Here is a 14,823-nt window from a genome sequence, read left to right as displayed (position 1 = left end):
CATCTTCCTTTTCCTGTTCCTTACGGAAGCGCCATCCGGACCTGCTGGGGGGATGCCTTATATTTTATTGCCTTGAGAAAATCGTGCCATGGCTTATTTTATAGGCACGTCTTAAAATGTGAGAAACACGGTAGAGAGCATTATTATTATTATTATTATTATTATTATTATTATTATTATTATTATTGTATACTGCCCTATATCCACAGGTCTCAAGGTGGTTACAACATAAAATCACAATATAAAAACAGAAAATACACAAAAAAACACAGAACAGTCCAATAACGCCCCCTCCCCATACACATTTTAAAAGGTATCATAGCTATGCTATGAAAGGTATTGGATGGCAGCCAACCAAGTGTAAGAGCAGGACTCTTTGGAATGATTAAGAAATATTTAAACTGGCTTTCAGCATGTATTTTGCACACAGATTGGAAGTTGTAACATAATTTAACGTAGAACAGGTAAGAGTATTGAAAACAAAGTTCTGATTAAAGTGAAGAAGCATCTTTTCAAAATGACGTAAGTAGGCTTTTCCTACTTACAATGGGACTCGCTTGTCTGGATTGAAGATCAGAATTTTGAAGATTTACCACTGAATGCCTATAGAGATTTCACAGATAATAAAAAGGGCATAATTCAAATCACTAAGTGGCGCAGCACTGCGAGGAAATAAAGGTAACACTATTCAGCATAGGGAGAAAAGCAGACCATTTCATTAGGTAACTTGTCATTAGGGAGTCACTGGGCTCCGAGTAACTCAAATGAATTTTTATTGCTGTAAAAGAAATTTCCAGATAAAAAGCCATCCATTAATGTAAAACAGCAAAGATCGCATCATTAACATGGACACATCATGGACACAATGTTCCGAAATGGAATATCACAGCTCAACTCTTCCTTTTTGATAGCGGACAATAAACCTCACAAATTCATGAGACAAAATGTCAGGAGCATCTGTGTTGCCTTTGCTGTCAAAATCCAGCCATTCCTGGGAAATTCAGATGTTCTCTTCTCTCTTTCTTTGTTCAGATCAAGAACAGAGAGAGGGGTTGCCCAGGAAGGGCTCTGGGGCAGGACAGAGATGCCCCTGGATCTGCGGTTCCCCATCCCTGCACTAAGAAAACTCCCCTTTTCCTTTGTAAACTCAACTGAATGAATCCTCTTTTTAAAATAATAATAATAATAATAATAATAATAATAATAATAATACCACCATGCACCTATCTATCAAGAATGCTTTCTTACTGGCAGATTCACATTGTGGATCTCCTTGTCACTGAAAAGAATCGAACCCTGCTGCGAAGCATCATTTGTTTTTAGCAGGCACAGCTAAGCTGGCATAGGATGATAAATAACACATCATTTTAATACAGTCGTAGCTTGGGAGCCGAATGCCTTGGCATTGGTACATTTTGGCTCCCGAACGCTGCAAACCCGGAAGTGAGTGTTCCGGTTTGCGGACGTTCTTTTGGAACCCGAACGTCTGGTGAGGTTTCCGTGGCTTCTGATTGGCTGCAGGAGCTTCCTGCAGCTAATTAGAAACTGCAGCTTGGTTTCTGAACGTTTTGGAAGTCGAATGGACTTCCAGAACAGATTCCATTCGACTTACGAGTTCTACCAACTTTTGTGATATTGGCGGAGTTTTGTTCCCTTTGAATACGGCATCACGAACTACCCAGACACTTCAGAACAGAGACTGGATTAAAGCCCACACACTGGTTACTGCATAGAGATTGTCTCGGATGCGGCATAACCTTGAGGTAATAACTTTATTTTTGTGTCTCAAACTCTCACCAAAATAAAAGGCTTCCAATAGTCAGCATTAAACAACTTTGGAAGCTTAAAATCAGCAATTAACACCAGGTTGTCTTTTACCCATTGAAAGGTCTGTCTTTAGTTTCTTACCCTTTTATGGTAACAGAAAGTCAAAAAATTGCAAACACAGAATGCTTAAAGCCTATGTATCACCAAGCCCGCAAACCCTGGTGAAATAAAGGGTAGTTTCACTTGAGCACCATGGTTGAAAACTGATCAACATCCAGGGGGTTCAGCTCCCCAAAAGCCTCCAGTCATCATGCCCTCTATCAGCATCTTAAACTCCTGAAAATTATGTGAGTGCTTACCCTTCCTAGCTCCTTATCTTCTAGTGCCAGGACTCCAGTACTTTCTGTGAAAAGTTTCACTTTGACGACAGGCCGTGGATGCGTGGTGGTGAAATCCCCTTGAGTTCCCCATCTGCAACAAAATAAATGACAATATTCAAATTCCAAACGCATTAAAAAGCAAGCGTTGTGGCGGCGGCAATCTCTTGAGGCCCCTGTAAGCAAGTACGGCATTTCTACTTCCCTACAGAGTTGCTACCTCCATCTGAAAACTCATGTTCCCAGGATGGAAGAGCTTTCGCAATTCTCCTATATTGGTTCTGTAATTAAAAATCATCTAATGTGGCAGATGGCATAATGAAAGATTAACTATATTCGGGGAGTTTGTAGCACGAAGCAGATGGACTTCTACCAATTTATGTTTGGGTAAGTTTGTATTTGTCCCATTAAAATAAACCGAAGATGGTTAAGATTAATGGTATGGCATTGAACTTGTTTTTCAAGCTTCTTATACAATCGTCTAGTGCAACCCAAGTGTGTTCCTAACTCAGGATCCTTGCGAACACTACATGTGGGCTAAGAGTGGTGTAATGCATTAATGATCCTATGCTTTGCTGGTCTTTGACCGTATTAAAGTTTACTATCTGATCCTATGCACACACAGCAGATTCCATAGCACAGGAGTTGCAGAATCAAGTTATCTACATTTGTTGCTGATCTCCCTGCAAGGAGAAGACAGCTTGCCAGATCATCTCTGCCACTGATCTGCAACAGCTGGCCTGGAGACCAGACCTTTTGGGGTGGTTGGTGGGGAGATCAAATAAACCATAAAAATTTATGGGTTGACATAGTCAGGGACTTCTGGGCTAGGGTGCTGATTTCTGTTCTTAAATTTGCTGGTTGGCAGGTGGGAACATTGTTTTGTTTTATTGTTAGTGTGCTGCTGGAGTTTTGTACTGCTGTTATGGTGGGCTTTTTAGAGGAATTACATGTTGTCCAGAACATTAACATATTATAACATGTCACAGAATCATAGAATGGTAGATTTGGAAGAGACCACAGGGGTCTAATTGAACCCCCTGAACTGCAGGAATCCTTTGCCCGAAGTGGGGCTCGAACCCACAACCCTGAAATAAAGAGTCTCAAACTCTACCAACTGAGCTAACCCAGTGGTGTAATCCCTGGCAAAGTTGGCACACCTCCTCTCACCCATCATGACACTACACACTGTGGGTGTGTCCACATTACATGCAAACATAAGGCATAAATCAATGCATGGCGATGCTGGAATGACTCTTTGATGACACCCATCATATTATAAAACACATCTTCAGTGGTACTGCACAACATGGGAGCAGAAGAGTTAATGCAGTGCCTGTAGCTGCTATGGCAGGATAACAACAAACAACAACAACAACAACAACCTACCCATCCACTCTAGGCAGCTTTATTCTAGTTGCTTATTTCTTTGACATCTGATGGGAGGGCGTTCCACAGGGCGGGCGCCACTACCGAGAAGGCCCTCTGCCTGGTTCCCTGTAACCTCACTTCTCGCAGTGAGGGAACCGCCAGAAGGCCCTCGGATCTGGACCTCAGTGTCCAGACTGAATGGTGGGGGTGGAGACGCTTCTTCAGGTATGCTGGGCCGAGGCTTACACAGAAGACCCAGCAAATTGCAAAAGCCACATGCTAACAGGACTCTATCTGTGCATCAAAGGACACCAGTTGTCACGAGGGTCTGGTTGGGGAGGAGTGGCTCTTTAGTCAGAATTATCACATGGTAGATTCCCCATGACAAAATTTCCTGCCAATAGACCCAATTGTCTTGATTTCTGATCACAATGAAAAAGTCATCCATATTAAACTATAGGGTTACTCCTGCGGCTGCATCTTTTTCCAGATTTTGATTTAGACATATTTTTTATTTACTCACTGCACTTATTAAACACCCAATAACTCCTCTTCTCTGGGCATCCTAGAAGAAGTCTCAAATGAAATAAAGATTACTAATACACCATGCAACAGGCAGCAATACTACAAGCTTCAAAATTCCTGGGCATAAAGCAAACCTGTCAGAAGGCAGCAAATCTGGATTGTAAACATCAGATTGTAAAAAAAAAAAACCGGGACTTTCGACTTTCGTGTAATTGACAATATAGTCAATATGATCACCTTCAGTCTGACCCTTAGTTCTCACAAATCGAAGCTCGTGTCTGCCTTCAGCACAAAGTTTCGGCCTTGCAATTCCGCTGTCATGGGATTCCGCTGTCATGCAATATGTCAACTGTTGTTAATGGTGCAATGCGTCAACTGTAAAAGTTACCTATCATGTCCAAGTCTGAATCTGACCTTTCTGTTACCAAGACCACAAACTTACAGTATCTTCCTAAAGGAAGCAAAAGTGTGTGCTGCTATAACAACTGGATTCTCTCCCATAGCTGCCAAGTTCTCCCTTTTTTAAGGGAAATTCCCTTATGCTGAATAGGCTTCCTCATGAGAAAAGGGAAAACTTGGCAGCTATGTTCTCTCCCCCTCCATTAGTTATGCAATTGTGCATTTCACAGCAAACTTTATATAAACATGCAATTTTTGGTTAAGGCTTTGATGTTTTGGAGTTAGCAGAAGTTATGTTCCGTGGCTTCTGCCAGGAGGGCAGAAAAGGGTCATTTAATTTCTGACACAACTGTTACCTCTTACAACTGATCCACTGCAACTCTGTAAGCCTAGGTGTAAGTGTAAGAGATAGCCTGCTTATATCCTTAAGTCTACCTCTGCGTTTTGTGCCTGCTAGGAAAACCTAACTTCTATTTACTTAAAATGTTCATCTTATATCTTTTGGCCGCTCACAGGGCCCTCAAGTCAGGTTTGGGTTAGCTTAAAATTTAGTTACTGGTATTTGTTTTGCGTAATGCTGGTGGGTCAACAAAAGAGATTTAAGGACTCTCTCAAGGCAATGCTAAAGAAAAATGTAGTATAAACACCGACAACTGGGAAACACTGGCCTGTGAGTGTTCCAGTTGGAGAACAGCCTTTACCAAGGTATCATGGGCTTTGAAGACTCTTGAACTCAAGACGAAAGGGAGAAATGTGCTAAGAGGAAGGCTTGCTTGGCAAAACCTCAACGCGATCAACTCCCGTCTGGAAACCTATGCTGCCACTGTGGAAGGACGTGTGGATCCAGATTTGGCCTCCACAGTCACTTATGGACTCACTGATTAAACCATGTTTATGGAAGACAATCTTACTCAGCTACGAGTGATTGCCAAAGAAGAAAGAAGAATATCAAGGTGCTTTTCTAATTCCATTTGGTATCAAATTCAAGAGGGCTGAAGCTGCAACAATTAAAGCCTGGTTTCTAGTACAAACTGCCTTCAGACTGTTCGGTCCATCTACGTAGCTTGGCATTGTCTGCAGTGACCGGCAGTTAACCGCCAAGATTTCAGACAGGGCACATTCCCAAAGCTACCTGAAGATGCTGGGGATTAAACCTGGGGTGTTCTGTGTGCAAAGCAGTGGCTCTACCACTTGCAAACTTCATCCATAGGATTTTGAAGCTGGCAAGCGTTGGAACATGGGAGCCCTGTTAGAGCTTGTTCTGCATAATACAGTGCCAGGGGTTGGTACTGAGTTAGATGAAAACAGTCAAATGTTGGCAACAACTTTCCAGGATTTCAGACAGGGGCACTTTCTGTCCTTTTCCAGGGATTGAAATCTGGGACCTTCAGTGTGCAACAAGTGTGAGCTGTCACTGAGTTAATGCTCCCCCCCGGAGGATATCTGGGTATCTAATTCAGCTTACCTAAGTGACTCCCCCAAGATGCTAAGTTAAGTATTCTCCAAAGGACCCTAGGGGGCATCACATCACTAAAGCCAATTAATAATTTTCAAGCTTTTTATCATGCAAATTTAAACAGTAAGTGCACTTGGAAACAAGGAAGAGAACATTATTATGTGGGAAAGAAAGGAAGACAGAAACAATTCAAAGAAACACTAGTAAGATAATACACTTCAGGAAGTCATTTCATGTATAAAAATAATTCATTTTTTAAAATGATTAAGTATTCATTTCATATATAGAGAGAGAGGGAGGGAGGGAGAGACACACAGAGAAATTACAACTGCAGATTGCCTAAGGGCATCTCCAGCCTGTCACTGTTTGGCAGGAGGGATTCAAGTGCACACCGTGAATTTTGGCTTGTGCAATTAAAATGAACTAAATGAACTAAGTGGGGTGCCACAGGGTTCTGTCTTGGGCCCAATCTTATTCAACATCTTTATCAATGACTTGGATGATGGGCTTGAGGGCATCCTGAGCAAGTTTGCAGATGACACCAAATTGGGAGGGGTGGCTAATACCCCAGAGGACAGGATCACACTTCAAAATGACCTTAACAGATTAGACAACTGGGCCAAAGCAAACAAGATGAATTTTAACAAGGAGAAATGTAAAGTACTACACTTGGGCAAAAAAAATGAAAGGCACAAATACAGGATGGGTGACCACAAACTTGACATGAGTCAGCAGTGTGATGCAGCAGCTAAAAAAGCCAATGCAATTCTGGGCTGCATCAACAGGAGTATAGCATCTAGATCAAGGGAAGTAATAGTACCACTGTATTCTGCTCTGGTCAGACCTCACCTGGAGTACTGTGTCCAGTTCTGGGCACCACAGTTCAAGAAGGATACTGACAAGCTGGAACGTGTCCAGAAGAGGGCAACCAAAATGGTCAAAGGCCTGGAAACGAAGCCTTATGAGGAACTGCTTAGGGAGCTGGGTATGTTTAGCCTGGAGAAGAGAAGGTTAAGGGGTGATATGATAGCCATGTTCAAATATATAAAAGGATGTCATATAGAGGAGGGAGAAAGGTTGTTTTCTGCTGCTCCAGAGAAGCGGACACAGAGCAATGGATTCAAACTACAAGAAAGAAGATTCCACCTAAACATTAGGAAGAACTTCCTGACAGTAAGAGCTGTTCGGCAGTGGAATTTGCTACCAAGGAGTGTGGTGGAGTCTCCTTCTTTGGAGGTCTTTAAGCAGAGGCTTGACAGGCATATGTCAAGAATGCTTTGATGGTGTTTCCTGCTCAGCAGGGGGTTGGACTGGATGGCCCTTGTGGTCTCTTCCAACTCTATGATTCTATGATTCTATGGCTCTGTTGTCCTTGTGCAACAAATCCACTTTAAAATGGCTTTTTTCTTTTTGCAGTTAGGAAAGTGGTGGGAAAATGCATTGGAAATAAGGAATGAACAAATGATTAATGGTAAGACATCTAAACACTTTACAAGCAAATCAGAATGAACACTCATTGTTGATGAACTTCCCTACAAAAAATTCTGATTGGTTGCTCAAACAAGACCAGGTACCAGCTAAGCTCTGCAAGACTTGTGCAAGCAACTCAGAATGAATGTTTCATAGATAGGGGGTATGGAGGAAACTTTATCTTTTGCACCCTTGAGATGTAAAGGTGCATAGCATGATACAGACTTGTGACCACGTGGCTGACTCGAGTCTACATCCCATCCCCCAGATCTCCTCATAATATCTAGCCCCCCAAACCACTTCAGTGGTTGCTGTGTGTGAGAGAGGTTGGCGAGAGGTAAATGATGGCTTGGAAGATATGTTGCATGTCTGTTTTAACTACACATCAATGGGAGACATAGGAAATATATGGGTTGGCAGTGGTTACATGTGTTGTGCAGCAATGTGAAGGCCTGGGGGAAAGGTAGAACATCTCCCCCCCTCCCTGTTTTTAATGCCTCAAATCATAGCAAAAATTCCAAATGTAGATGTCTGTATGCTGCATAACCTGGGCCTTCATTACCAGAGAGCTCCGATTTTAATATGGAGCCTGACCAGCCCTGGCAGAGTCAAAATCATGTGACAAACTACATTTCTGTCTTGTCAACCATTTCCTGAAGAATAGAGCAGCCCTTGGTAACATAGACTTTAGCCTGTCTTAGACCATTAATGTAGTATGACAATCTTATTTGTAGATTTAATCTGCAAAAGTTGTGGAAAACATTTGTACGTGTTTTCAATTTATCCGTTTTGATTCACCCCACCCCCAACCCCTGAGCACCTAGCCATCTGTGAGCTATCGTAATGTGAATTGATTTCTGTTGCAGGCAGGGAACAGGTGCCTTGGAGACAAAATGCTGCAATCTCTTACTCTGGGATGGAGCAATTACGGCATGTCAGTCACTGCAGATTTAATACTTATATAGTCCTGACATGTTAGTGTCAGTGAGGGGGAAAACAACCCAAACGTCAGCTTTGCGTCTCAAAAATACAGCACCTTTAGCAAGCTAATGGACGGGAGTGGGAAATTTTTGGAGGAAATGGGAAAAGTCATTACAATCAAGTCTTGGAATTGCACCTCAAAAATGAAAAAGGAAAAGGGGGGGAACCAAAAGTGAGCCTATCACAATCCCAACAAAATACACACATTCAAACTGAGCAGGCATCTACCTTCACAAAATGAATCAATCTTTGTGCCATTGTTTACCAATGAAAGACTAATGTCTGAAAGAGTGCAAAATACACAGATATGATACACATCAGGGGAGGGGAACCTCAGGTCTCGAGGGGGGCAAACATGGCCCCTTTTCAGGCTTCGGGGACTTGGTTTCCTCCCCCCCCCCCGGTGCGCCTTTGGCCGTAGATAAGCAGGACAAAGCGGAGAGAGTCGCCTACCAATGATCACTGCAAAAGAACAAAGCAGCCATTCTCAGATTGAAGGTGTTCCCAATTAAGGTTTCCACCCAATTCCCCCCTAATCAATTCCACACCTTGCAACCTGATCTTGCAACCACTGTGCTTTTTGTGTAGCCACCTTATCTGCTCTACGTGACCTTGGACAGATAGGCTGGACACTTTCCAGAGAGAGAGAGAGTCTGTTAGCTCTCTCTCTTCCAGTTCTTCTTCACTTTGCTGTTCACCCCCCAGTTCTTCCTAACTTTTGTCTTCAGAACTATGCCCCTCTGCAAACCACTGTTCCAAATCTATACTGCTCCACTGCTCCTGGGCAGCTTCAGGATCCTGGTCAGGAGCAAGGGGAAGGGGAGGCTCCCACCATTCCTCATCAGGGCAGTACTCCTCAGCCTGGTCTCTGACACCCCTCCAGGCTTCTTTATCTAGCCCTCAGGACTGTCTATGGGACACACCCTGCACTGGTTCTGCTCTGCAACTTCCTCTAGTGACTCTGCCTGCCTTGAACTGTGATAAGACATCTTGCTTGCTTGGATGAAGGGTGGAGAGTTGTGTGTCTGAATGCATCCACCAACGGAATGCAGTTCCAAAGCATGAAGCCCATGAAGCAAGCAAGAGGTTTTCTCACAGTTCAAGGATGCAATCCAGCAATGTAGCCGTAGTGAAAATGAACCCCCACCCCTGATGTCTAGATGCCCTGCTGGGATGCACAGACCTCAAGGCTCACTGGAACCAATTTCTGCTTCTTTCCATTCATCCTGATATTTTGGAAGGGCACGTGTTTGTATAAACAGTCGATTTCCAGTCACTATATAGCAGAACCAAGAAAGGGAATCCAGCATGGATGCATGCAAAAAGAAGTATGTTGAGCTGAGAAGGGGGGAGGGCAAGGTTTAAGATCCCGCTCTAGCAGGGCGTTCAAATGTACTCATTTCGTTTGTTCCACGTGACTTGCTACTTTCCTCCCCAAGGAATGACTAGCAAAGCATCACAGGTAGGTAGGATGTACTTTATGTGTAGTGCTTTCAGTACTGAGAAGTACTCTGTAAAACATTTGCTATTGCTTTTGTGCCGCTCTCCATACCTGACACTGGAAAGAATCCCATTGGGATGGGGGTGATGTGTCTGGGTACAGAGCACACACACACACACACTGAACACACCCAGGGTTCCCCGAGAGATGCAACTCATCCCTCAGTGCAGGCATCCCCAAACTGCGGCCCTCCAGGTGTTTTGGCCTAGCAACTCCCATGATCCCTATCTAACAGGACCAGTGGTTGGGGAAGATGGGAATTGTAGTCCAAAACAGCTGGAGGTCCAAAGTTTGGGGATGCCTGCCTCAGTATGTCCCCCCCTACCCATCATAATGTGGTGACAGGCATTTTGCTAATATACAGCAGGAGCAGGAGCACATGGCAAAGTATGTGGGATGTAGGTAGGGCCATGCCATTCTGACTAATCCCAAAGGCACAGTGACAGGGCCAAAGTTACGCAGTGAGCAACGCGGCTGAAAAGATCTGAATGTGGGCGCAACACTTGAGCAACACTTCTAAATAATTGTATCAGTGTACACCTAGAGATCCCAATTGTTGCATTTAATGTTTTTACAGATATAGAGTGCAGTTATGCCATACTCCCCATTCCCCTTCAACCTTATCATTTTAATATTTTTTTTTTTTAAAAAAATCAAGTTCTCATTGTCCAAGGCTTCTGGACAGCTATAATATGTCAGGAACCAAAATGTGAACTAATCCAATTTGCTGTATTGAATTCTGCCTATCTACCACAACAGTGAAGGAATTGGCAGCACGTGCCAAAGTCTCCTCCTTTCCTTTCCTTCCCTCCTCATCTTTCTGCTGCAGATCTTCTGAAAGACTTGCTTTTAATGCAATGTATCCAAAAGTTATTTCCTTGTCTCTGCAATGTACAACTAATTCTCATTTTTCAACAGCTTAGCAATGCTGATAGATGTTCCAAATAAATTATTTAATCCAATTTACACAGAATATTTCAGTCCAATGCAGGGTAATAAAGAAACATACTTTTCAAACTCATGTCAAAATGGAACTCAGATCAGTAATATGTACAAGCAAGCTGCATCCAGATTAATTAAATTTCAACATGAAGATTTATTACTTGTGGGTTTCCATTAAAATCCCCTCTGTTCTTAAATTCGAAGGAATCCTATGGCACATATGTCCATGTAAGCAACGCATACAAAAATAATGTACTGTTTCAAGTATTATTTACTTACATTCTTGAAAATGACACAAATGTAACAGCTGCAATGTTTGCTGTAGTGGGTAATTTTATTTTAGTGACATCTGCAAGTATTGTGTCCACAAAGGTAACTCAATTTTGCAGAGACTATTAAAAAAAAATATCAAACTATCAAGATCAATGCTAAATAAGATTCAGTACTTTGGGATTTGGTTAGCAACGGCAATCAGACATGCGTATTTTTGTAACGAAAACCACACATAGAGAGAAAAAAGCCCGGCAAGCTGAAAATTGTTATTGTAAAAGCAACAACACAAAGCACAACTCTTTCATTGAAGACGTTGATGAAGATGTTATGAAAGACTGAGAATCTCTGTCTTGAATAGAGATGGCCACTGAAAGATGTCAAAGAGGGATGGCAGCACGGTAGAATGGGGGTATACCCTTCTGCAGGCAAAATTAAAAAATGGCAAAAGAAGAAATAGAAAAAAGAACACACAGATGTTGGGGTATCATGGGGGGGGGAGGAATCCCCAATCTCTGTGGTGGGTCAACACACACAATAAAGATTTAGTCTGGTATAATCAAGTGGGACAAACTCAGATTTCCTCTTCTTCAGCTGCACAAATTTAAATACGAATTTAATACAAATTTAAATCGTCAAGAAATCCTATGGACATTACCAGGGCCAGATTTAGGTTTGATGACGCCCTAAGCTACTGAATGTAATGGGGCCCTTTATATGTCCAGCTGTCCTTTGTAAACAACAAATTGCCGCTGTTTTGTTGTGTTGAATATATGCTATATGGCAGGCACGTCCAACAGGTAGATCGTGATCTACCGGTAGATCACTGGATGTCTGTGGTAGATCACTGCTAGATCACTAGCACCCCTAAAAAAAGCTCACCCAAAATTTCCCTCCTCCCTAAAAAAAGCTGAACTACCAGTATGACCTGAAGCCCTAAACAAAAATGGGCCTCCCTCCCTCCTAAAATAAGCTCAACAAGTTTGACCTAAACCCAAAAAACCAGGGCTTCCCTTCCTTAAAAAAGCTCAACAGCTTTGTCCTGAACCCCCCAAAAGGGGGTAGATCACTCCCAGTTTTTAACTCTGTGAGTAGATCACAGTCTCTTGGGAGTTGACTACCCCTGCTATATGGTAATTTGTGGACCTAATACATATCTAAAGACATTTGCACATAACCAAATGTGTATTTTTATCAAAGTAATTGATATAGAAATGAGCAAACCAGTGATATTTTAGGGAGCAGGCTAGCAGGCGGGGCCCATTATTTACATCATAGGAGCCTACACAACGCAAAACACTGTTGCTGTATGCAGGTTTTATTTTATTTGTTTTTTATCTTATATTTTGGAAATGTTCATCCAGTTCTTTTCCCTTTAATTTTTTTTTTTGGGGGGGGGGGGTCCCAAGAGAGTGGGGCCCTAAGCTATAGCTTCTTCAGCTTATATATAAATCTGGCACTGGCTGTGCAAAGTTCCATGGTTAACAATGTCAAAGACTGCCAAGAGGAAAATGCAAAGGATTTGGCTGTTCAAGCAACAGGGGAACCTGATAGAATGTAAGCAAGAGAGAGAGAGAAGAAAAAAACCAGTAACTGCTTTAGACAAATAAGACTCGTGGAAAGTGCTTTTTAAAGTGAGGCTTGGTGGAAAAGGTCACTGTCTGTGTTGGTGTCCTCTTGAAAGCTTAAAGAAGTAGAAAACTGCTAATAGAAGAGAGAGAAAAGAATACAAATGTTCCACAAATAGCAACAAACATTTAACTTGGCTGACAACGAGGGGAGAAACTAATTCACTTCACTTTTAAATAAAGGATTCCTGAACCGATATGCAAACTGAAACAGAACTACTTTTAAAATCCAAATTTCTCTGAATTTTGTGGTGTAGTTTTCCAGCCCAAAAGTGCACAGAAGTAAACATATTAGTGAAAACAATGTCCACAGATACATTATATTTAGGGAAACAGCTAGCAAGGAATCACCTATTGTAGCAGAAATGCACACCAATCTGTAATGCAAATATTGCAAATTGATGGGGAAATAGGGCAAACAGAAGAAACCAAGAGAACCTGAATTTGACAGATTCACTAACAACAACAACAATTTTATTATTTGTACCCCACCCGTCCGTTTTTAAACACCGACTTAAAAAGACAACCTCTCTGAGATATATATGAAGCTCTAATGCAAGTACTTATAAAAATTGCAGGTGGCAAGCATAATCTTAAGAGAAACAGACCTTTCCCCTCACCTTAGAAGAGACATTCCCTCCTAGGACACAGGTGCAATACCTAAAACACACACATTTCTTGCTTCAGAAGCACAGTTTTTATCAGTTTGCAAATTTAAATTGATGGAGTACCGGTAATAGACTAATTTCGACGATTCAAGACATTTTAATTGATTAATTGGATTGCTTCCCTGCTCATGTGTCATCTATCAGACTCCCAGCAGGGAATAACCATTAGAGAAATGTACCAAATGTTCTTAATGTGAAGAAGATCTGATTTCTAACATTTGTGATAAAAACCTCTTTGCACTGGAAATGGCAAGTGAGTAAAGCAGCCGATGATGCTTTACTTTGTATATTGATCTCATGCTTTGCATGCAGACTGATCGGGGCAACAGTTAACATGATTTTCTAACACTCGGAGCTTATCAGCACATCACTGATGCCTCTTATTATTCTCCAGATTACATAATGGTAAAAATGACACTGAAACACCTTCACATGCCAACTAAGAGGCTATTTCCACCTGCCTTGCCCCATCTCCAGCCCGAGGAATGTTCAGAATGGGGTTGCAACCATGGACATTATGTACAAGTGCATTTTAAAGAGTTGAACAGAGTGAAAGATTGAGAGTCATGGGTGTGTGGAGCAAGGGGGATGGCTCCTGGAGGCTGAGGCACTGCAGCTCCCCCTGAACTTTTGAGGGGGGAAGTCCCCCTCAATGTCCAGAGGGCACCATGCGTGACATCAGAACATTGCATGACATTGCGCATGGGCCCCCTCGATCCTCTGGAGAAGCTAGGGCCTCTGCTGTGGAGATTGTGTATATGAATTTAACAGTGCTTAATCTATCTTTTTGTTTGTATTCTGTTAATACTGTTTTATAGATTATAAATGTTGTCTTGATTTGTTAATCTTATAATGTGACTTTTCCTTTAATTGGGATGTTCACCTTATTTTTCAGTTGTTTGTTAACAGTGTTTTACAGATTGTAATTGCTTTACTGACAGAATCAAAGCGTTGGAAGGGATAATCTGAGGTCCAGCGCCAAGGGCCTTCTGGCAGTTCCCTCACTGTGAGAAGTGAAGTTACAGGGAACCAGGCAGAGGACCTTCTCGGCAGTGGCGCCCGCCCCGTGGAATGCCCTCCCATCAGATGTCAAAGAAATAAACAACCATAAGACATTTAGAAGACATCTGAAGGAAGCCCTGTTCAGGGAAGTTTTTAATGACAGATGTTTTAATGTATTTTTAATTTTTTGTTGGAAGCCGCCCAGAGTGGCTGGGGAAACCCAGACAGATGAGTGGGATAGAAATAATAAATTATTATTATATTATTATAATCTAGTCCAAACCCCTGCAGTGCAGGAACATGCAGCTGTCCTGTTTTGTTAATGATTCTATATGATTTATGCCAAATGCTGTCACGGCTAAAAAATGAGCCGCTGTTTCTTTAATGCTGGGGGAGCTGAGTCAGCATGAGTCAGCGGCCTGTGGTGACTCATGCAACCTTTCACCTAATTGTATTGTACCTGTAT

General features: G+C 42.2%; 1 protein-coding gene across 8 annotated transcripts in view; it reads right to left on the bottom strand.

The window, feature by feature from the left end:
- CADPS2 (calcium dependent secretion activator 2) overlaps nucleotides 1-14,823 on the bottom strand; it is a 327,080-nt gene that overhangs the window by 169,312 nt on the left and 142,945 nt on the right. For all 8 annotated transcript variants that reach the window (XM_060279570.1, XM_035128678.2, XM_035128680.2 and 5 more), the window contains exon 7: nucleotides 2,127-2,238. In XM_060279570.1, the coding sequence (XP_060135553.1) occupies nucleotides 2,127-2,238 (112 nt within the window). The remainder of the gene's footprint in view (nucleotides 1-2,126; nucleotides 2,239-14,823) is intronic.

This window comes from Zootoca vivipara, chromosome 10 (assembly GCF_963506605.1).
Source record: "Zootoca vivipara chromosome 10, rZooViv1.1, whole genome shotgun sequence".
In the NCBI taxonomy this organism is placed as follows: Eukaryota; Metazoa; Chordata; class Lepidosauria; order Squamata; family Lacertidae; genus Zootoca; species Zootoca vivipara.
The sequence above is the reverse complement of the archived record's forward strand: the minus strand, read 5'-3'. Positions and strand labels throughout refer to the sequence as shown.